The sequence below is a fragment of the Exserohilum turcica genome, assembly GCF_000359705.1.
Source record: "Exserohilum turcica Et28A unplaced genomic scaffold SETTUscaffold_6, whole genome shotgun sequence".
NCBI classification, from domain to species: Eukaryota; Fungi; Ascomycota; class Dothideomycetes; order Pleosporales; family Pleosporaceae; genus Exserohilum; species Exserohilum turcicum.
Genome location: NW_007360277.1, coordinates 1,123,775 through 1,145,569, shown reverse-complemented (window position 1 = coordinate 1,145,569; position 21,795 = coordinate 1,123,775). Strand labels below are relative to the sequence as shown.

Sequence of the window (21,795 nt, the reverse complement as noted above, 5' to 3'; positions counted from 1 at the left end):
CAAGGACAATGGCAGCGAGACTAGCAAACCGAGGCATATCAGCCCTGATTCCAGGCTCTTCGTCGAGAGCAGCACCGCTGGCGTACCGGATACAGCACCGCGGGTTCTCTTCATCGCACATCAACGCCGCATATGCGACTGCACCAAAGGCTGCGGTGGCGAGCACATCGACGACTTCGGCAGCCAAACCCGCGACTTCAAGCACAACGACTACTACATCGAGTGCGCCGCGAACTGTAACACCGCAATTTTCTGGGGCCAAAGAACCGCCCGTGCCCACTGCACGCAATGTCACTGCAGACTCTGCCGCCGCCGCCGCTCGCCGCCAACGGTCTCTTACTGATGGGCTCTCCGATGCGCCGCCAGAGCTAGAGGGCGTACCGGCTATCGACTGGACACGCTCGTACCATGGCCTGGGCAGCATATCCTTCACACCAGAGCAGTCTGAGGCGCTGCTCGCACCCGTCACACAAGACGATGTCGAGGTCAAGCCCGACGGCATCTTGTACCTCCCCGAGATCAAATATAGACGTATTCTTAACAAGGCGTTTGGGCCTGGAGGCTGGGGGCTGGCGCCACGAGGCGAGAGCATTGTGACTGCCAAGTTGGTCACACGGGAATACGGTCTTGTTGTTCAGGGACGGTACGTACACCTTTGCCTCGAGCCAAATGCAAGGAATGCTAATGATGAATGTGTAGCCTCGTCTCCATAGCCCGTGGCGAACAGCAATACTTTGACCCCGAGGGCATCCCCACGGCGACCGAGGGCTGCAAATCCAACGCTCTGATGCGATGCTGCAAGGACCTGGGTATCGCGTCTGAGCTCTGGGATCCCCGCTTCATCAGAGAGTTCACAAGCAAAATGACAAAGGAAATGTGGGTTGAGCACGTGACGACAAAGAAGAGGAAGAAGATTGTGCTCAGGAAAGACGACAGCCCAAAATACCCCTTCAAGGAGGTCAAACTATAACCATAGACACGCCTTGGTAAGCGCTGAGCGTTTTATCCGTGGGAATGTGCATGTATATATTGGTTGTACCAACATCAGGACGGCCCATCCCACTTGTGTCCAGCAGTAGCTGGAGGGGAAAGGCACTGCTCTATCATACAGTCGCCGTCAGGTTTAGCAGAATCCATCTACCTTTTCAACCAAACGCCAGAAACACATCAAACAATCCCACGTATTTCAATTACCTGGGTTCTCTAGCGATCTCCGAGATCAAACTCTGTTCCCCATGACCTGTTCCTCAGCTGACCCGGCTCTCGTCCATAGGCCAGAGGATCGTCTTCAGGGTGGGCTGGACGTTGCCAGTTCCACGGCATCCACCCGCTGCTCGTCCTTCGATCCATTCCAGGCGGTGTGATGGGGTATGGTGGTCGGTCGGAACCAGAGCTCAGCTCGTCACGCTCAATTCTGTCAAACTCGGCTTCGCTCCTGTTTCGCGAGAGACTTATCGGGCTGTTCCTGCTGGTCTCGTGGGGTGTGTTTCCGCCCTTTTGCTGTGTGCGAATGTTTTCTTGTTCGCGGTCGAACGCTTGGAGGAGGCTTTCGAGACGCTGGCGCTGCGATGTGACGTAGTTCAGACGGTCTTCGTCGTTTCGGATCGAGTCTGGAACTAGCTTTGCTGCACCGCGGCTCAAATCAGCAGCCTGAGCGTTTTTGGTATCAGCAGTGCCAGCAGTGTACAGTGCGCTGGCTCCGCTGAGTGCTTGGTTCACGAGGCCGTACAGATCGTTGCTGCCTCTTGCCGCAGGCATCTGGAACCTGCTCATGAGGTTTTGTGCATAGGTCTGTCCGGCCGGCCGAGGGGCTTCGGGCTTGCGAGGCGCGAAGCCCAACAAATTGACCCTGACCCACTCGATGCCCATCTCGATATACGCCATACCAGCCGCCTTGGCACGGTCATGGCTTTGGCTTATGAAATCGTCAATCTCCCTCTCGTGCTGGTATAGAAAGGGCTCTAGGTGTTCTTGGTAGATGTAGCTTGCTCCCTGTGCGCCAGGCAGGATCAAGTACAAGTGTGCGAAGAACCGAATCCATGAGTAGAAGGGAACCCAGCTAAGGATGAAGTCGAATGTGTTCTCGACCGCGGTGCAGGCAGACAGCACGACAAAGTATATCAGCCACGGGGCGAGGAGGGCTGGATCGGATGTATGAAGAGCTTTGTACGATGCGAAGATGGGGAAGAAGACGGTGGTGACCACGCTATTGTAGAGTTAGCAAGCAAGCCGACTCATGCCCTTTGCAGCCCTCCAAAAACAAATCCTGGATAGGCCCGAAGGCCGGTGTCGCAGGTGCCACGAGACGAGCTGTACACACTCGGCGGTGAAGTGGACCAGAAGCCGCCTCGCAGGGAGCTTGCCGCCACATTGAGAGCTGTGGGGGCGGGGTAAAACGTACGTCAGGCCGTCGGCGATGAAGCCGAACATGATGGCTGTTCTTCCGGGGAGGCTGGCAGAGTGTAGGTGTGGAGGGAAGACACAGGAAGAGCCAAAGTCACTGGTGACGAGAGCTAAAGCTTAGCACGGGTACGCGGCGGAAGTGTGGATTAGCCTCAAGCTGGTGTTCCACAGGTGCACGTCAGTCGTCGGTCACTGGCGGCGCGCTATCCGCTTTCGGTCCTTTGCTTGTGCACCTCACCTCACCTCCCGCCCTCTCTGCACGCCGTCGACGACGAAGATAATATCAACCCTTCTCGAGAACATGGAAGGAGACCTGGCGTGTCCTGGACTTGCCAAATCTGGAAACAATGGATGGAAAGAGAGCCTTTCCAACAACCTACTCTGGCTATCTGTCTCCCGGCGACAACAAAAATGTTGACTTTTTGTATTCCTTTTTCAATGTCTTCCAAAAGCATATTACTTCTTTTGCGGTGTCACCCTTGGATACTCAACTACACATCTTGGATGTCCAATCAGAGCACGCAGAAGAGAGCTGGCCCAGGACGACTCTACATGAGAAATATATCTCTATGATGGATATCAGAAATAGCGACATCGGAATCTGCACGGCTTATTGTAGGCCGACAGCTATGCATTCATTAGTCCCAGCGTTGTCCGGTACTTGTGCAAATCCCGCGCAATCCACTTTGGCCTCACCCAAATGGGCAGGACGCAGACACACCCAAGACGCTTCATGGGTTGCCATGCCTGCCAAGACCACGCTTGTTACCATCCTGGATCCGATAACAAGTCCTCACCCCGCGCTCGCAACTTTGTTACCATTTGACATCATCTTCCTACAGTCAATAGCAGCTAAGCAGAGTAGGGCTGTCCAACTCGCGAATCCCCGAGTTACGTAAATACTCTGGCTCTTATTCCGACTATCACTAGAGCCATGATGGCCTGCTTTCGTTTACTTGGCTCAAGTCTGGACCTGTCAATCATGCCCAAAAGCCAGTCAAGAGTTCCTCAAGCATCCAGTTCACACAAGTCCCGATGCCGGTCGACGTATGCCAATGTTTGGCATTCCATATCTCACATGAACCCCGCATGGTGGATCGAATCATTCGTAGGCACCATAGCATTGCAGGGGTGTTTGATTCAAGGTCGGAAACGGCTGCTTGTAGCACAGGCTAGTGTCGAGACATAAAACCCAATGGATCCCTGGGAAGGTTCTTGACAAATCCGAAATTACTTAATCTGCAGTCATGACTGTCTTCAAGTCCATTATAGCATTAGCAGCTCTCGGTTTGACCAGTGCAGCACCACAAGCCTCGATCACGACATCAGCTCTGAGCTCTCCAACCCCATCAGCGCCGGGCCAGGCAGCCTCCCTCACGACAGAAGAGACCGAGAAGCTTTTCAGCCTACATGAAGAACTCGTCAATATTCCCTCCATATCTGGGGACGAGGCCGAGTGTGCAAAGTTCATCTCGGAGTATCTGACTGAGCTGGGTTACTATGTGGAAGAAGTTCCTGTCGGTAATGCAGGCACCTATAATGTCTTTGCCTATCCACAAGAGCTCAAGGACGAGGGTGTATGGCCGGAAGTTCTCATCACAAGTCATATTGATACCGTACGCGCAAATTCAGAGCCGATGCATCTCTACTCTTACTGACCGACTAGGTACCACCATTCTATCCATTCGAACGTATTGAGAAGAATGGCACGACCTACCACTTTGGCCGAGGTACAGTTGACGCCAAAGGACCGGTAGCAACAATGATTATTGCGTCGCACAAGTTCCTGCAGTCCCGCAACGATACAGCCAGCCTGGGCATGCTATTCGTTGTTAACGAAGAAAACAGTGGTGCAGGAATGAAGGCTTTTGCCAAGTATGCATCCAACACGACGTTCCGCGCTGGCATATTTGGCGAGCCAACCGAAGGCAAGCTCGCAAGCGGCCATAAAGGCAGCTTTGGAGTGACTTTGAAAGCCGTGGGGAAATCTGCACACTCGGCCTATCCATGGCTCGGAGTCAGCGCGATCAACTACGTTGTCGACGCCATTCAGGCTTTGAACGCGCTAGAGCCTGCCCTTCCCCGTGGTGAGCTGCTGGGCGCCACGACACTCAACACGGGTCTCATATCAGGCGGTCTCGCAGGCAACGTCGTGCCTCCTAACGCAAACGCAACTGTTGTTGTCCGGGTCGCTCGCAGCGAAGAGGATGCTGCCGAAGTTGTCAAAGACATGGTGTCGGGCATGCTCGCTCCGATTGTTAGCCGTGCAAAAGAAGCAAACGCCACATTTGAAATCACCTACTCGGAATACGCAAACATAGCGCAGATTCTGGACACGGATATCGAGGGCTTGGAAGTCGCACCTGTTTTCTACGGAACTGACATTCCCAATCTACCCCAAGTGGAGAAGAGGTATTTGTTTGGCACGGGGTCCATTGAGGTGGCTCACACGCCGGATGAGATGCTGAGCCAGGAGCAGCTGGTGCAGGCGGCGGAGGCGTATGGGATGATTTTACAGAAGCTATTTGCGGAGTAAATCATATAATCCAGACGAGTAGCGTAATCGCGGCAGCGATACTGCATAATTCTCGCAAATGCTTGATTCAAGTTTTAGATGTTGCTTATAGGTAGCGAGCAACCGCGAGCAATTCTCTGCATCTATTCTTGGAGTTGGTGATGAAAAGTCGCATGCTAAAGACATTTTCCATTCTCAAATGGGTCATGTGTGCTTTTGATATTGTTGCCATATTCCTAGTCAAGTGTATTGTGTATGTGTAAAACATCTCTGCAGCGTGACTGATGGTGGCGTTGTGATTGCAGCCAATTGCACGTTGTGTCTTGTGACTTGCAGGTGAATCATGAGCAGTTGGATCCCAGTTTGTGATTTGCAAGTGTCCAAGTCACCTGTCCACTAGTAGCAAGCGCACGAAGAAGACGTATAACACGGCGGTGGAAAGTCATCTGGGATAGGCCGAGGCAACTCAGCTCCTTCCCGTTTTGAGGGTAGGGAGCTGAACAAAATCGCTCTTTCCTCCTCCAGCAACAGTGTCCACACTTGTTTGTTGCAACTTAGCCTTTCTTTTCCGCTCTTCGCCTCAGACATTTCTCTTCACTATGACGTCTTTGTTGGGAGTGAAGGGCCACAACGAATATTGTACACTGCGCCTTTGTAAACAACAATCCTCTCCTACATGGTGAACGGCAAAGACAATGGCACAATCCCACTGCACACCAACTGTACAAACAGAACACAGCGCAAGCGAAAGGCAAATCGATCGGTATATATGTTGCTTTCGACATCTCTCGATGGTTACAGCAATCGGCACAGTATATCACCTTTACGAGAATCCTTGGATCAACATCTCTACACATTCTATATATATACCAAAACTATCTTCAAATTTCCTTACATAACAAATCTTGGGGAAGATGAACTCAGGACCTGGATCTGGATCATCTGCCCCGGGCGGGAACGATCCTCGCAAGCCCGGCCCAAACAGACCCCCTGGAGCCAATGATGGCGGCGATGGCTCCTCAAAGGAGAATGCAACATGGGTTGCTGGCACACCCGAAGAGGTGAGGAAAGGGCGCCACTACATTGTGAACCGCATGGGCACGTGGGTGCGATGCAGCTTTAACCACGCACTCATGGACAGCACCGCTGGCTTTCCCGTATATGCCTCCTGGAACGGTCGCCGCGTGCGCTTCCGGTGGAATGGGCCTGGGCCAGCGCAGTACCAAGCCTTTGAGTACCAGAACTGGCAGATTGTCCAGGAAGAAGAGGATCGCATCGCTAGGCATGAGCCACTGGCCAGTGAGAACCTAGCAGAGGAGGCTGAGGCCGAATTCGAAGCCGATGGCGATACGGTGTTTGACTCTGTTCAGCAAATGCCCTCGACGCCTCCAACCAGTTCATACGGTAATGTCTTTTCTTCTTCATTGTCTGGTGGCCGCGGTCGGACCAATACTTCAACGCCTCGTGGTCCCAGTTCCGGTAACCAGCCGCAATCCGGTAGCACTACTATAACCCCTCGAGGCGGCGGCTCAGGCAGCTCCGGAAGACCTCATGCAGGTCGCGAATATCCGACGTCACCTTCGGCGGGCAAAGGGAAAGGCAAGGGGCCAGCGCGAGCCCCGGACAGTGGGTCACCGGGAGCTGGAGCGGCTTAGCAGGAAGGAATACGTCTCTCAACACAGCCCATGACTCTAGTTTGCAGAGCATTGTTTCCAGGGCAAGGGTGGCGTGACTTTTATCCCGACTTAGCGTGGCGTTTGGAGAACCTGGACTAGATACCCCAAGTATATTATTCCATGTTGAGTTTGAAAATAGCATGTTGTTCCCGTCTTCGTTTTGACCTTGCTTTTGACTGCTTTTTGGCTGCTTTTGAGGCATGCTGCCACAACGTCACATGAGCCCGAATCATCTCCCGCATATTGTTGGGCTTGCCGCCCAGCGGCTGAGACAGAGGCTTCGCGTCCTCTGGCTTAGTGTCAGATATGATCCGCATGGCTCCGGTGATTGATGGAGGAGTGAGATGCAGAGGGGAGTAAGTACAGCGGCCGGGTGGGCGCCATTCCGATGCGAGCCTTGCTTGGCACGCCTCCAGAGCAACTCGGGACGTCAGCGCATCGTCTGCAGCGTCCAATGCAACCCACGGGCTGGGGGCCATGGTGTTGTCGGCTCGAGGCCGCGCCCATCTGGGGATACTTGGCATCGACCTCGTGCGGCGCGCATGCCACGCGAGCAATGACGTGCCACGACCCTGCAGCGAGCGCGTGCGTGACCAGCTTGAGTCGCTAAGTCAGTAACCTCACGTCGTATGCTGCTGCCGCTATCCCCACCCCCTCTGGCCTCCGTCCGCACTATTCCGACTCCATGATTACGGTTTGATCAGCATCGACCACCGATGCCCTATGACGCGCCTGCAGCTGCTGCTCACTGCATTTGTCCGTCTCCGCTGGATCCGCTAAATGCTTCTCACGCCTCGCACCTATTCCAACGCACAAATCGCCGACGCCGGCCACAAACTGCCTGAGCCCTCGTTTTTCGTGTGTACAAAGTCGCGCTGCGAGCTGCTCGCCGAGGAGAAGCGCGCGCTGAGAATGCTGCTGCTGCACCAAAAGGGGAGCGTCAAAGTCGGCGAGGTCGTGAGGTGAGTCGTAGCATGTGCACGCCAAAGCGTTTATTAATACGACCCTCGAAACGGTACTAAAGCGGCTTGCGCGCAGGTACACTCTAACATACACCCCCTCCGAAGACCGCATATTACCGCCCCCTCCATATCTCCATGTCCGCATACGCAACTCGTCGGCCATACCACTGCGCGCTGCATATCTCCACGGGCCCTACACGATCCATGTCTCGGCCTATCCCTCCACCTTCAACCCCAACGTCAAGGCCGACGATGCGAAAACCTACGGCGTCCCCGACTTTGAGCCCAACGTAAAGGCGGGCGGATACTGGAATACAAAGTTGACGGTTCCCGAGCATACCAGGACACAGCTGCCGGGCGACGACTCGAATGCTCCCAAGAGCGTCACCTGGATAATCGAAGTCGCTTCGCAGATTATCTTCTCCAATTCGGCGTCGGTAAACTATGAACTGCTTGTGGCGCGCGATGAGCGATCGCTCGACCTGGGTTTCAGTGCGGTTACTGGTAACACCCATGGAACGCCAGGAAAGGTTCAGGATCACCAGCAGGGGAGCCAGAAACATGTTTCAAACCACCCCGCACAGCCCAAGGGGGTCTATTCCAAGGCGGTCCAGTTGGTTGTCGACGACACCACAAGCTTGTGGAACAAACCAGAGTTGCCAGAAGGGAAAGATGACGGACAGAGCACCGAGGGGCATCCCAAGGACGACGACCGCCCGCCGACCCCAGGCCAACAGAAGAAGAAAAAGGTCCATATTGTGATAGTAACACATGGCTTGCATAGCAATCTCGGCGCAGACATGCTGTATTTGAAGGAAAGCATTGATGCGACCGCAAGACAGGCGCGCGAGAGTCGGCGACAGCGGCGCAGAGAGGAAAAGGAGGCTAAGAACACTGCTGAGGATAAGGACATTTCAACCGCGCCATTGTCTGGTGGTCAAGAAGACATATCGGATGGCGAAGACGAAGATGAAGAGGAGGTGGTTGTTCGCGGCTTTAACAACAACGTCATACGCACCGAACGCGGTATTCAATATCTGGGCAAACGACTTGCCAAGTACGTGTTGCGTCTCACGTATCCTGACCAACCATATCTGCCAGTCAAGAGGTCCATGGGACAGAAGATTTCCAATACCTTTTCACCCACAAAAGACAAGGTACCAGACGAAGGCTTCCCCTCTCATGCCGGTAGTAGTATACACCAATCAGGTCAAGCTCGAATCAAGCGTGAGTACGAATTCACCAGTATCAGCTTCATTGGCCATTCTCTTGGCGGCCTTGTACAGACGTACGCCATCGCATACATCCATAAGCACTCGCCTCACTTCTTTGACACCATCAAGCCTGTCAATTTCATCGCTCTGGCAACACCATTCTTGGGGCTGAGCAACGAGAACCCCACATATGTCAAGTTTGCACTGGACTTTGGATTGGTTGGCAGAACAGGACAAGACCTTGGGTTAACCTGGAGAGCACCGACACTAGCAAGGAGTGGTTGGACGGCCATGGGCAGTGTGTTTGGGGGCCAAGCCCAGGATCAGCATCAGGAAGACCCTGGCGCCAAGCCTCTACTACGCATCCTTCCTACTGGACCCGCCCACAAGGTTCTGCGCAGATTCCGGAATCGGACCATATACTCGAATGTCGTCAATGACGGTATAGTCCCACTGCGTACGAGCTGTCTCTTGTTCTTGGACTGGAGAGGGCTGGGTCGGGTGCAGAAGGCCCGCCGAGAAAACGGCCTTATTGGCACGGTCGCTGTGTGGGGTTACGGTCAACTTACGGGACAGAATTCTTCGCCCAATCCTTCCAAGACCGCCCTCCCGGAAGACGAAAACTCGGGACTTGATTCTCCAACGTACAGCGGCGATGACACTACTGTGCCATTGCCGGGTGCCGACGTCACCAACCAGGAGGATGAAACGCAGGTACCTTCGATCGACTCGGCAACCCATCAAGTCATTGAAGGACAGAAGAAGAACCCAGAAGGAAAGGATCCAAACGACTCATACTTTCAGCCGCAAAATACACTGATGCAGCTCTGGAGCTATATTAGGCCTACAGGGAAGCATACCTCGCGCGACAAGAAGATGTTCTCGCGTAGCCAGACGATTCACAAGGATGACGAAGAAGAGCAGCCTGCTGGAGAGCCAGAACCCCCGCCATCACCATCCCGTAAAGACAAGCACAGGAAGAGACCGCGAGCGACTCGTGGTGACTCGATTGTCAACAATCCCAAAGGAAACATGGCACCACCCAAGACAACGATTTTCGAATCAGCTGGTGACTTGATCAACCCACCTGTACCTCCGCCGTCGTGGATCAACGACCCATCCACCCGAGCACGCGCCATCTTCCATGACAGAATCTATCATCCTGAGGATATTCCCCCGCCACCAGTAAAGAAGAAGGCTACGCGCAACTTTTCGGGTGAAAGCTCCGGCAGCCAGGCATCGACAACAAGCATCGACGAGAGTGACATGCGTGTGGAAGAGAAGATTGCCCGCGCTTATCACAGGGATCTTTCATGGCGCAAGGTTTTGGTGAGGCTCGAACCTGACGCCCACAACAACATCATAGTACGTCGTATGTTTGCCAATGCGTACGGATGGCCTGTGATCAAGCATCTTTGCGACACTCACTTTGCCGATACATACTCGGCTCAGACACGCGATGAGCTTGAGCCGGCCATTGATCGAGCACAGGCAGTAGACAAGCCTATCAGCAAAGACGGCGAGCATGTAAAGGGACAAGAAGATCAACATCCACCTATTGAGCGTTCCGAGAGCGAAATGCGCGAAGTAGCTGACGAGCTGACGCCTCTGAAGCTGCCCAGTCTGAGGATCCCCAAGAGGAGCAACACAACCGAATCGACTCACAGTATAGGGTCTGGCGATTGGGATAGCATCTACTTCAACGAGACGAGCGACGATGAAGAAGAGTTCGACGATCGCAACGCTGTTCAGCGTTTCTTCCAACCCAACAACCCAAAGAGCCCGCGGAGCCCTTCGGAAGCGATGCCCAAGACCCCTGAGGGAAAGGGCACTAGCGAAGCAGACATCTCCAGCTTCTTGCATGGATCTGGCGTTGAGTATCACAGAGGTCTTGGTGCAAGCCCACGCAGCAAAACTACCCACCTGACTGCCGAGCCAGAGTCGATGGAGCCTACGGATGAGCCTTCTACTACTAATGGAGCAGGAGAGCAAGCTTACAGTCAGAACGAGCCACCAATGGGCAGGATCAGTGGAGTGGGCTTGAGAAACGCAATGGATATGACTGGCTCACCAGACAGTAGCAAGTCGGAACATGCAAGTAGTGGTGTCGTTGAGCAAGTTGCCAGACTAAGTAGCCCCAAGAGTGACAAGCAGGATACCAACTCGTAGCACCGAGTGGGCGACTTGTTGAGGCGAGCAAGAGCGAGGTGCAATCTATGTGGGGAAATCGATGTTGACAGCGTATAGACACTTGCAGCATGCAGCAAGTCCTTGACAGCGATTCTGGGTACCTCGCGCAGGCCGTCTCTAGAATTCCCACGCGTTTTGGGTTTTGGGTGCATTGGGTGTTACGTGACGTTGGGTTTGAGACGAGTGCACAGAGGCGGATGGCACGCGGACAATGGCATAGGCCGTAGCACCGTTGCGTACACAAGATACCCCAGATATCGAGCGGTTTGTACATGTATATAACATTTTCCTTTCGTCTTGTTATTCTTTAATACCTGTTATAGACTTAGGGAGTCGTTTTCTTCTTCTTCTTCTTCTTCTTCTTCTTCTTCTTCACACACCGTCGCTGCGGTAATATACATTTCAGCTCCCTCATGCATCTTCCATCTGGTGTCTTGTCTGCTTCTCGTTCACTGGCTTTGTTGTGGACGTCACCTTGATGCCGCGCCTTCCCCTTTCACCGCCGCTACTGCGTGGCAACGTGCTCCGTTTGTTGGTGACTCGACAACAACAAACCAAGCTTGGGCTCAGTCTATCAAACACCACCGTCGCTCGGGCACGATTCTGCTTCAATTCGGCAATTCACCGACTGTTGCCTCACTCGGCGTCCAGCTGCGTTTGTGTGTTTTCCCGCATTCACTGCATGTGCATGGACTGGACTGCTTCAGTACGCAGAGAACCGAATACACCGCCGCAATCGAGCCACACTAAACCGTGTCATCCATTGATTGTCAGACTACAGGTTCAGCACGATATCGCATCCAATACCATGACGAGTTCTGGCTCCGTCCACCCCGCAAGGCACCAGAGCCCTCTGGTCGTCGGTGGTCAGAGACGCCGCCGCATCACCCGCAGACCCCAGATGCCACGTCCAAACACTGCGCCCGCTCTCATTCCCGAGTCAGTCTCTCTGCAGGATGGTTTAGGTGCCAGGACCACAGACCGAACTACAGATCAAACAGAACTTTCGATTGCGCCATCATCCTCAGAGCCTTTCCCCTCGATGATTAGCAGTATGCCGAATCGCTCACCTGCGCCTTCGATTGGAAGCACACCGAGTGTAGCATGGGAAGGCAAGAAGAAACACGGCATGTTTGGATTGAAGACAAAGGACATTGGCCGGCCTAAAAGTTCGCATGGATCTCCTCACCAACTATCGCCTCTGCCTCCGCTTACGCCAGTGAAAGCCGCACAGGTATTAGGTGTTGACTCTAGCGCTAGCAGACCAAGAAGCAGTTCGTTGGGCAGTCGGGTGCAGAACAGCGACAAGTGTGATGGGTTGCTGGTAGGACCTATTCTGAAAAGCAAGCTTCTATGTCTGTATTGACCTCTCTCAAGGATTTTACGAGCAGGAAGGACAAACTCAAGGAAGATGGTGGCCAGACTGATCCGCACAAGTCCAAGGGCTTTTGGGAAACCAGTAATAAGAAGGCGCAGAAAATGCTGGGCTTACTCCCGTCACGCGGATCAAGCACCAAGCACCAAGTTGATTTGGAGCCCGTCGTGCCCGAATCTCCGGAGCCGCACGCAGAGGAAGGCAAGACTTACTATAGCAGTGAACCTGACCTCCACGTCTGCCCTCATCTGCGTTCGCCAGCTGCTCGGCCAGTTTCCGGAGCCCGTCGCCGTCGCATGCGCAAGAAGGCGCCTAAATCTCTCGATCGAATGACACCTATCACAGAAGCTTCCCATGACGAGTTGCGTTCCTTCTACAACTGCGAAAGCAATACTGAGCTAGAACTCATAACAGAGTACGAGCACGAGTCTTCATCTCACAACGCGCCAAATCAACCACACACTCCACCGCTGCACACAGCCATTGCGAGGTATGCATTGGACGAAGGCGACCTCTCACCAACGGATGTAGCTCTTGAAGACGATGCTGTGACTGAGGATAAAGAACCTACCGTACACCCTGGCAACCAAGTCGACTTCAAAAAGTTGGATTACCAGCAGCCAACAGTTGTCTACCTGCGCGGTCCATTACAGACGGTTGAAGACCGCCTTCTCGATGCAACAGAAGCACGACTTGCAGCCTTGAGGATCAAGCAAAAGAATAATGACGCTGCTCGGCTGGTCTTAGACACGGAAAACATTACCCTAAGGACATCCCACGAGAAAATGAAAGCGGAATTTACGGCAATGAACCCTGGCATGCTCCCTGAAGAGCCTGTTAGCGATGGAGAGTCTGAGAGTGATGATGAAGACTTGTTCTCGATTCGCAGCAGCATTGATCTTGAAGAGCCTACCGTTCATATAGCCAAGGCCATGACCTTTACACGAGTGACTCCAGGCATGGTAAAGCTTGTGGATATTCCACCGAGAAAGCAGAAGCCTGCGACATCACCTGAACACAAGCCCCTTCTTGCTTTATCTGATGGAACAAATTCTTCCTTCAAACCGACTTACTATTTTGAGCACAACGAGAAAATCAGTCCGTTCAATGAACGCAGCCGCAACGTGGAGGTGTGTAAGTACATGTCATCGTTTCTGAATCAAACTAACGGCATCCAGCCTACCGCCATGCCAGGTCATCTCACTATGCAAAACTACAACCGCATCCACAAAGTGAAGAAGCCGAAGCTTCCGCGAGAAGAGTCGCAGATGCTAGTTCAGAACTGGATCTCTATGTACGACCACACTAAGCAGCGTCCTTTGTCCGAACGTCTCGATGTGGACGTGCTTGCCGACCAGCAAATTCCCCCGGCACCATTTCCAAAAGAAGACCACACTACGCCCACTCGTCCGCCACGAACATCATCCAAAGAGCATTATTGCCTGAGAAACGGCCATATATTTCATCCTATCAATCTCAAAAATGTCCCCGATGAAGTCGCCATCAACCGACTCCAAGTCCGTCCCTACCTCCATACCCACGTTGGACGCAAACAGCACGTCCATGTTCCCGTGTTCTGCGATCGGTGCGACGAAGATGTCAAGGAAGAGCTCTGGGAATGCGACATTGCTGTTTGCAACATGGTGGTTTGTAAGGAGTGTGCGGTGGACATGGACCTGGAGTGGCAGGAACGTGTGATTGCTGCCTGGGAGCATTGAAGACGATGCTGGTATTATGTTTGAATCGAGTCATGTATGGGATGAGAGGAAATGAGATGAGATGATGTAGCGAGCTTTCCAAGAGTAATGGAATTAGCAGATTACATAGTCACGATGTACTAGGGGGTAAAGAAAGCCTTGGTATATGAGATGTGCTGCACCAATCCTAAAACCCCATTTCACTTTGGTCAACTGTATATTTTATGCCGAAATGCAATTACCAGATACTCGTTTTCCTGCATAACTTTGGCGAATCTCGCCTCACTGCTTAGCTGCAGAGGCCCACACACTCACTCACTCACTCACTCACTCACCCGTCTCTTTCTTTGTTCTAGGCCTACGAGATAAGATGCCTGTGTTATCTCTACATGGTAGAGTATAATAAACCCCCCCTTTTTTTGTTTTCTCAAGTGTATCAGTACTAGTCTGTCTATCTAACTGCGCCAGTTAGCTTGAGTAAATAATCATATTTACTCTTCTGTTTCAAACAGTTGGAATACGTACTACGTCATCAGCATCATTCGGAGAACGGTGATTGTTTGTTTTTTTTGGGGGGGGGGGGGAAGGGGGAAGGGGAAGGCAGGGATGTCACTATGGATGTGGAATGTGGAATGTGGATACTAGCTTGAAGATTGTAAAGATTGCGGGATATGGGGGCGGCGGCGGTGGTGGTGGATTGGGAGTAGGAATAGGAATAGGAATAGGGTGGAGTGAAGTATAATGCATGGTTCGAGGTTGTAGTGTTGGAAGGGAGAAGGCGGGAATAGTGGTGGTGCTGGTGCTATTGCGCTTGGGATGTGTGTGATATATTAATTTCGGGGTTGGCGATGATGTTACATAGGACGTGGGTGTTTCTTTGTTGAGATTATGGGGGGATTTGGAGAGAGAGAGAGAGAGAGAGAGAGGGTTGAGTGTGGTGGTGTAGTTCGTGCCTGGGATTTTGCCGACGTGTGAGAGATGTATCAAGGAATGATGTAAGCTTGTTGTCTCATTTTGCTAGAGCCCGGGTTGTCGGAAAAGTCAGGCACAGAAAATACTGGCCATCATAACTGAAAAGAAGTTATTTGGAGTACTACGGAGGGTGATGAGGAAAATGTATTAGTCGCTCATGAATGAGCAGAATATACATGTAAAGGCTCCTGATCATATCCAGCCCATCCAACCCCTGAATCATGTAGACGGGAAATATGTCCGTGTGTCAGCCAGTCTATCAGCAACTGTCTCACAAAGACAACCCATTGTCAATCTACACCTTGGGCTCGACATTGACACCTTCGACGCGGCCATGACCAAGTCCCACCTTGAGCTTTCCATCCTCAATGTCCCGCGTGACACGATCCAGTCGCGACTCGACCTTGCCGGCCTTCCAAGCGGGAAGCCCCGAGTCAAACACCTCGTCCATTTCCTCGAGCGTCTTGCCCTTTGTCTCCGGGGCGGTGAGAAACATGTGGATAAAGGCGACGGCATTGAAGGTGCCAAAGATCATGTACATTTTCCAGTTGATGGACCAGAGGAGCGGGGGAACGGCAAAGGCGAGAGCGCAGTTCCAGGCCCAGTTTGTAGCCGTGGCGATACTGACGGCTTTGGCGCGCACCTTTGCGGGGAAAATCTCTGAAGGGTAGGTCCAGCTGACGGGGCCCCAGGTCGTGGCAAATGTGGCGACAAAGAGGTATGAACAAGCGACAATGCCTTTGGAGACGGAGCTGTGCTCGCGAGGAACAACCCATGAAATGTCCCTGTCAGTTGTGTCGGGGTTGGGGTTGCCGTACGAAGCCTGGAGAGCGCCGGTGGTGAAGAGCCAAACGGCCATGAGGAAGGATCCGCAGAGTAAAGCAGGGCGACGGCCGAACTTGTCGAGGTAGAGAATGGCAGGTAGCGTCATCGCCACGTTGATGATATACTGGATGGAAGCGGTGAGGAGCTCGTCGGCGATACCAGCTCCACGCATGATGAAAATGATGTAGTACATCATTACCTAGATGTATATATTAGCCTCACATCTCAGAAAAAATGGTCATCCCTTCTGTTCAACATACATTCATTCCAGTCAGTTGACTCCACGCCTGGATAGAGATACCAAGAAAAACGCGCTTGAGAATGCGAGGTTTGGCGAGAATAGCAAAGCTGGTGTCAGCGACCTCACGCTCAAAAGCAAGAGCCTCTTCGATCTCCTTGTACTCGGCGAGAACCTTGGGGTGGTGTACGTCGCCGCCGCCATGAAGATGAGCAAGAACATCGAGAGCTTCTTCCCAGCGGTCCTTGGAAGCCAACCAACGCGGGGATCGAGGGAAGAAGAAGAAGCCGATGAAGAGGGCTGCGCCAGGAACAGCTTGGATACCCCATGGAATGCGGAAGGCGGCCGTGGATTGGTTCGGGTTGCTGACACCGCCGTCGACGAAGGAACTACCGTACTGGATGAAGTACTGGATTACTGTATCATACGTTAGCGTGATTCGGTCTATAGGCCCTTTGGAGCGTTTCGAGTAGGTAGTGTCTTGATCGTCGAGTGGTGAAAGCACAACAATCAAGACCAATAACCTGCATCTCGCGTCCTGAAAGAAAAAAATACTAACAGATTCCCCACGTGATAGCACATTGCTGCAGCGAAACAACGCGACCGCGAATGTTCTTGGGTGCAATCTCAGCCTGGTACACGGGTACCATGGCAGAGCAGATACCAATAGCAAATCCGCCAACTACTCGACCAACGCAGAGGAGAGCGACACCATTGGCAGCGGCCTGGAAGATTGCCCCGATGATCCAGATGAGCGCGGCAATCTGGATAGCATATCGACGCGAGAGCCGATCAGCGATGAAGGACGAAGACAGAGCCCCAAAGAGCGATCCAGCAGGCATGGAAGCAGTGATTCCGCCTTGGCGGGTTCCACTGGGGTTACCAAAGTAGCGCTTGTAGGCTGGGGTGCCTAGAGCGCCCGACATTGAGGAGATATCGAAGCCGAAGAGAATACCACCAAGAGCGGCAAAGCCGCAGATGGCGTACACGTTGTAGATCTGTGGAAACTGCAGGGCCAGAATCAGCGAGTGTATTGAGAGAAGTAAGCAGGCGAGATCATTACCTTCATCTTGCGGTTGTAACCAGTAGAGGAGAGTTGAACAAGGAGAGCGGGTGTGAGAGGGCGGGATTGCTGCGATTTTATTTACCAACAGCTTGGAGTGAGCGCGTGATCTTGCTCATAGATAGTCCGTGCGATTCGCCAGAAGAGATTTTAGCATTCACTCGTACCGAATAGGTAATTTGCACATGGTGGTGGTTGGGCCAAGTTTCTGACCCCGCAATAGGCGTTCACCCAGGATCCTATAGAACCCGGCAACACGTCCTGGGGTAGTGCACGGTTGGGCGGCCCCATGTCGCCGTGACAAGGTCATCCAATAAGTGAGGGCATTGGATACGCCATGAATCCTGTAGGGTTGCACATGGTCGTACAACCTCGTGGGGTAGTACTGCCAAGGCATTGAAGCAGTGAAGGACAGGCGTCTGGTTGAACAAGGCCACAGCTTTGGCGACATAGCTGGGGTGGTAGCGAATCACATGTACCAGGAGGTCAAGGCTCCTGCGCAAGTGCCGATCGAGAGATGGCGTTTGGTGCAGTGGCAGGCATCCACGCAAGGAACCAGAATCACATGGATTGCCAGCGAGTTCTTCGTTGTTCCATAGCCATGGCCAGCGGTAGCAGGAATAGGCCGAAACGGGCATCCAATGCTGGGCTCTCCGACTCGGCATGGGCGCGGCGTTGCATGATCATCTCACGACCAGGCTCTAGTGCTAGTGAAGGTGTCGAGCAGTCCCGTTGTGCAGCATTATGCCGCTGAACCAATGCCCCAGACAGGTGGAAGGTCGCCTGGATCAATATTTTCCAACAACATTTTCTCGTATGCGTCTGTGATTCGTACTCAAGTCGTGAGACGTTGGAAAAGAAAGCTGTGGGGAGGAGTAGACGTTACATGCAGCGTAAGTGGCGGCGCATGCCAAGGCTGCAGCGGCACCGCCAGCCGTTGGCACCCAAGCTCTCGGCTGGCTCTGTTCCGCATAGCACCAGTTAGGGATATGCCAGACGCAAGGATGACGGAGCGCTTGAGCAGCCGTTTCTAGCTATGCAGCCGATGAGGTTGTTCCGCGCTGTGGATTGGGTGGCCGAGTGGCAGAACAGCGTACGCGGCAATTCTGATCCGAGGACAGAGGCAGAGGTGGACGTGATCAGCCAACACTGGCTAGAGGGGCCATCCAGGGCTGGTCGAGTTGGTTTTCGACAGTCTCTTCTATGTAGTATTCATGGCGTCGTTTAGCCGGGGATCACCCTTCCTCTTACCAACTTATGGCTACATGGCAGCGTTGATGCTGACATGCCAGGACTTCCCAAGCTGCACATCTTGTCCCACGCATTAGCTATGCTCATGTTGTGTTAGGCAAACTCACCTTTGCTAGCATCATACGGTATTGAGGTAGAATTCGTAATAGCTGCAGCAGTGTTGAAGGGACGCTGGCCCAGTCCACGAGTAGGTGGAGTGGCTGTATCTCGTCTGTCTCGACGCGTTGCCCAGACAGTGCAGTGGTTAGTCGTTAGGCCAAAGGAGATGTCGAACAAGCGCCACTACCAAGCAAAAGAAACCCCCAAAGACAGAGGACATGAGGCTTTTCTTATACAGCCTGTATACGGACCAGTTTGGATGGCAATCACGGACGAGCTACATGCATCTCGCACTTGTCCGCCCAATGCAGTATGGCGCCGGGAGGGTACGTTGGATGCCCCGCTCTCCACTCCACTGCCCCTCTCTCCACTCCATCTTTTGTCTCGACTCTCATCTCTCAGCAAGCAACCCTCTTCCGGCTACCGAACCTTTGTATCGCATCTCTCATTCGCCGATCATTACCGACAGGCGGTCCAGTAGCATGGCCCTAACCCCATGGCCCCCCAATCGCATCGCACAACCGTCTGACACATTTACTCGCCCGACCACAGTCTGACATGACAGTGAAAAGGGATGGCCTCGTGTTGCACTGCACCTCGAAATGGCCATCGCGTTCCTAGTTGGGTCTTGCCGATTGGGTTGGTGGGGCATAATCGCAATGCTCCGGCACAGGTCGCGCGACCCGGCCTGCTGATGCTGACAGCTGCCGTCTTTATATGCCACGGCGACATGTCACATGAAGCGGCTGTAACAGCGTACCGCGGAGTTTATTGAAATGCTCAGCATATTATCACTGACCAGTGTATCGCCCGAGGTCGTTCAGCCGCGCGACACAGTCAGCATACTCCTGCACAACTCCCGACTTGCGTTGTTCTTGTCGATCTACGACAGGGCAACAACCAACTATTCAACATTGAATTCTTCGTCGGCAACCGTTCAATACTTGCAGCAATCTCACAGGGACTTCCAGATGTGGATGCGAGATAACCGACCCACTTGAGGCACTACGAACTTTAACCTGGATGTGGACATCACCTGGAGGCAGTCATCGGGTTCTATCAGCACAACTCGGGTTAGCGGTCAAGTACACCGTAAAGTCTTTTTCCGTATGTCCCGGTCTATATGAGTTCCATATCATAAGCCGTCCGATTACTTATGGCAGCATCGCGACCATCACTTCTGCCTAGTTGCAACCCTCACTACCTCGTTCCACCAAGCTCGTCCCACTACAACAGCGCACAACACATACCCGCCATTTCAACGGGTTCTCGCCAAAAAGGCCGCTGCAATCGTCGCGCCATCTACCAGATACCATTGTCGTTCGGTGCAAACATGCCACACCACATTACCAACTGCGTATTCGCGCGCACGAGCTTAACCACATGCGACGTTTTTGTTATGGCCTTGGCCTATATGAGTCCAAATGCAGCATTATCACCCGAAGAATTGATCGTTGCCGCAAGCCCATGGTTCCTCGACGCCGAGACAGTCTGGTGGCGCACGTTTCTCCTGGGCGCGGGATGACATGGATACCGAACTGAAGCAAAACACTGCAAGGCCGAGAACCAGCACAGGTTTTCAGAGCGGGATAAACTCCATGCAAAAGTGCCATGCTGGACCTTGTTCAATCGAGTTTCTAATCCTAATACGGCGCCTTGGTCACGGCATGCAGATACGTCTTGGTACAATCAGATGCGTTACCCTTCCAGCTCAAGACGTCGGTGGTCAGCGCTCCCTCGCATATGGTCCATCCCTCCCTCTCCCCGTCCACAGTCAATAAATACCCCTCATCCAACGCGATATTGCCCTTTGGCTGCTCCGCCGCCAAAAACCGCAGTTCCTGTCCCGCCTTCACAAGCGTGCTGTTATACCGCAGCAGTCCGCCGCCATGGGGTGCTTGCGCAAGCGTAGACAGGGTGCCGTCATTGAGGGTGAAGTTGGGCAGAGAGCCGTATCCGGGGCCTATGAGGCGCAGAAGGAGCGCGGGCTGGTTGAACGGGTCCTGCATGACGTCAGTTTTTGTCCGCCGTGTGCCAAGTGCAAAGCAAGAAGATGGGAAAGCGAATGGATAAATCACTTACATAGAGCGAAGTTGCAGATACAGCTCGAAGCTCCGCAGGCTCCGCATTCGCATCCACCTGGGACGTTGTGACCAGCAGGAAGTTCTTGACATCGGTAGGCAGCGCTGCGCCAATGCATGCGCGGGCCGCTATGAGGTAGATGAAGAATACAAAATTCATTGTTGGGTTTTTCTTTCTTTGTATCTGCAGGTGTATTGTAGCTGGGGAGGAGCAAGTGTCGGCGCCGCCGTTTTATGTTTTGTTTGTATACCTTTGCATGTATATCGCAATCCTATTGTACGACTCACGTCTGTCTCTGTTGATCAACACTGGCAAAACCCTGTTTATACCTGACTGCGAATTACCATATACCAACCATGCTCCCGGGTTCTTCTCCCTTGCCACTACTTACTAACTACTACTAGCTACGATATATATCCACGTTTCCTCCATCTTGGCGACCAATAAGTAAGTATATTCCTTCACCCTTTTTCGTTGGTACGGGTACGGGTACGGGTACACCTATGCCTATAGAGTGGCACCAAACAAAAACAGGTACCACGGGAACAATGGCGTTAGTGATTAGCTGTTAGCCATTCCCCTTGCAGCCCCCCCAGCTTTGAATTTTTAAAACCCCCCCCCCACCATACTAGTGCTAGCACCAACACATGTGTATGATATCACGCAACTATCAACTATATATAACGTGTTTTACAAGCGAGCGCCGCGTACAAGCGAGCGCCGCACCCCACTAACTTTGTGCACCTCTCTCATCTCAATACATAATGGCTCAACGCAACGCTAGTTAGTTAGCTTTAAATAAAGCAGATATCCAGCTCGCTATATCCTCTATTAAATCTAGTTAGATACAGAGTAATCGCAGTGCTGCTGCTATCTATAACGTGTCAGAACGAACAATCCGCTGCTAACGCGTCGGCAAGCCTGCCTAACGCGATTGCTAGCCCAACTTAAAGAAGCTTACTAAGCTAGAAGAGCAGGTGATAATTAATCATGTACTTAATCTGGATCTACGTGGATTTTCGCCTACCTATGCAGCTGTGCGAGATATTGTAACGATGTTACAACTTCGCCAAGTATTGAGCCAATCCCAGAGCCAGATCGGAGGAAGTACCTGCCGCCCTTCATAAGCCATTCGCCCGAGGTCGGATCCGAATTCGGACCCGACTAGGATAGGTATATATTGAGACACTCCCTGTAGCTAGCTCTGTAGACTTTTGATATCCTTTCGTACAA

General features: G+C 52.8%; 9 protein-coding genes across 9 annotated transcripts; 5 read left to right on the top strand and 4 right to left on the bottom strand.

Moving 5' to 3' along the window:
- Positions 1-8: 8 nt before the first annotated feature.
- On the top strand, positions 9-970 carry SETTUDRAFT_34261 (uncharacterized protein; the record flags this gene model as incomplete). The annotated part of the gene is made up of 2 exons (XM_008031272.1): positions 9-643; positions 700-970. The coding sequence occupies 2 exons, from the start codon at positions 9-11 to the stop codon at positions 968-970; spliced, it is 906 nt and encodes a 301-aa protein (XP_008029463.1).
- A 233-nt stretch (positions 971-1,203) lies between these two features.
- On the bottom strand, positions 1,204-2,430 carry SETTUDRAFT_96792 (uncharacterized protein; the record flags this gene model as incomplete). The annotated part of the gene is made up of 2 exons (XM_008031566.1): positions 1,204-2,206; positions 2,402-2,430. The coding sequence occupies 2 exons, from the start codon at positions 2,428-2,430 to the stop codon at positions 1,204-1,206; spliced, it is 1,032 nt and encodes a 343-aa protein (XP_008029757.1).
- A 1,220-nt stretch (positions 2,431-3,650) lies between these two features.
- On the top strand, positions 3,651-4,939 carry SETTUDRAFT_96029 (uncharacterized protein; the record flags this gene model as incomplete). The annotated part of the gene is made up of 2 exons (XM_008031565.1): positions 3,651-4,019; positions 4,070-4,939. 2 exons carry the CDS (start codon positions 3,651-3,653, stop codon positions 4,937-4,939), a joined length of 1,239 nt encoding a protein of 412 aa, XP_008029756.1.
- An 893-nt stretch (positions 4,940-5,832) lies between these two features.
- Positions 5,833-6,573, top strand: SETTUDRAFT_34258 (uncharacterized protein; the record flags this gene model as incomplete). Its single annotated transcript, XM_008031271.1, has 1 exon — positions 5,833-6,573. The coding sequence occupies one exon, from the start codon at positions 5,833-5,835 to the stop codon at positions 6,571-6,573; it is 741 nt and encodes a 246-aa protein (XP_008029462.1).
- Positions 6,574-6,707: 134 nt separating this feature from the next.
- Positions 6,708-7,073, bottom strand: SETTUDRAFT_34257 (uncharacterized protein; the record flags this gene model as incomplete). Its single annotated transcript, XM_008031270.1, has 1 exon — positions 6,708-7,073. One exon carries the CDS (start codon positions 7,071-7,073, stop codon positions 6,708-6,710), a length of 366 nt encoding a protein of 121 aa, XP_008029461.1.
- Positions 7,074-7,374: 301 nt separating this feature from the next.
- SETTUDRAFT_140906 (uncharacterized protein) lies at positions 7,375-11,309 on the top strand (the record flags this gene model as incomplete). The annotated part of the gene is made up of 2 exons (XM_008031564.1): positions 7,375-7,556; positions 7,633-11,309. 2 exons carry the CDS (start codon positions 7,375-7,377, stop codon positions 10,937-10,939), a joined length of 3,489 nt encoding a protein of 1,162 aa, XP_008029755.1. The 3' UTR covers positions 10,940-11,309.
- Positions 11,310-11,768: 459 nt separating this feature from the next.
- SETTUDRAFT_34255 (uncharacterized protein) lies at positions 11,769-14,053 on the top strand (the record flags this gene model as incomplete). The annotated part of the gene is made up of 3 exons (XM_008031269.1): positions 11,769-12,268; positions 12,289-13,465; positions 13,514-14,053. The coding sequence occupies 3 exons, from the start codon at positions 11,769-11,771 to the stop codon at positions 14,051-14,053; spliced, it is 2,217 nt and encodes a 738-aa protein (XP_008029460.1).
- Positions 14,054-15,299: 1,246 nt separating this feature from the next.
- SETTUDRAFT_22687 (uncharacterized protein) lies at positions 15,300-17,136 on the bottom strand (the record flags this gene model as incomplete). Its single annotated transcript, XM_008031184.1, has 4 exons — positions 15,300-16,028; positions 16,090-16,484; positions 16,627-17,074; positions 17,131-17,136. The coding sequence occupies 4 exons, from the start codon at positions 17,134-17,136 to the stop codon at positions 15,300-15,302; spliced, it is 1,578 nt and encodes a 525-aa protein (XP_008029375.1).
- Positions 17,137-19,956: 2,820 nt separating this feature from the next.
- SETTUDRAFT_165137 (uncharacterized protein) lies at positions 19,957-20,701 on the bottom strand. Its single transcript, XM_008031563.1, has one exon. It carries the CDS (start codon positions 20,487-20,489, stop codon positions 20,124-20,126), a length of 366 nt encoding a protein of 121 aa, XP_008029754.1. The 5' UTR covers positions 20,490-20,701; the 3' UTR covers positions 19,957-20,123.
- Positions 20,702-21,795: the final 1,094 nt, after the last annotated feature.

Bases quoted from the DNA above. Each gene is read 5' to 3' on its own strand.
- SETTUDRAFT_165137 (XM_008031563.1), bottom strand. From the start codon at position 20,489: ATGCAGGACCCGTTCAACCAGCCCGCGCTCCTTCTGCGCCTCATAGGC.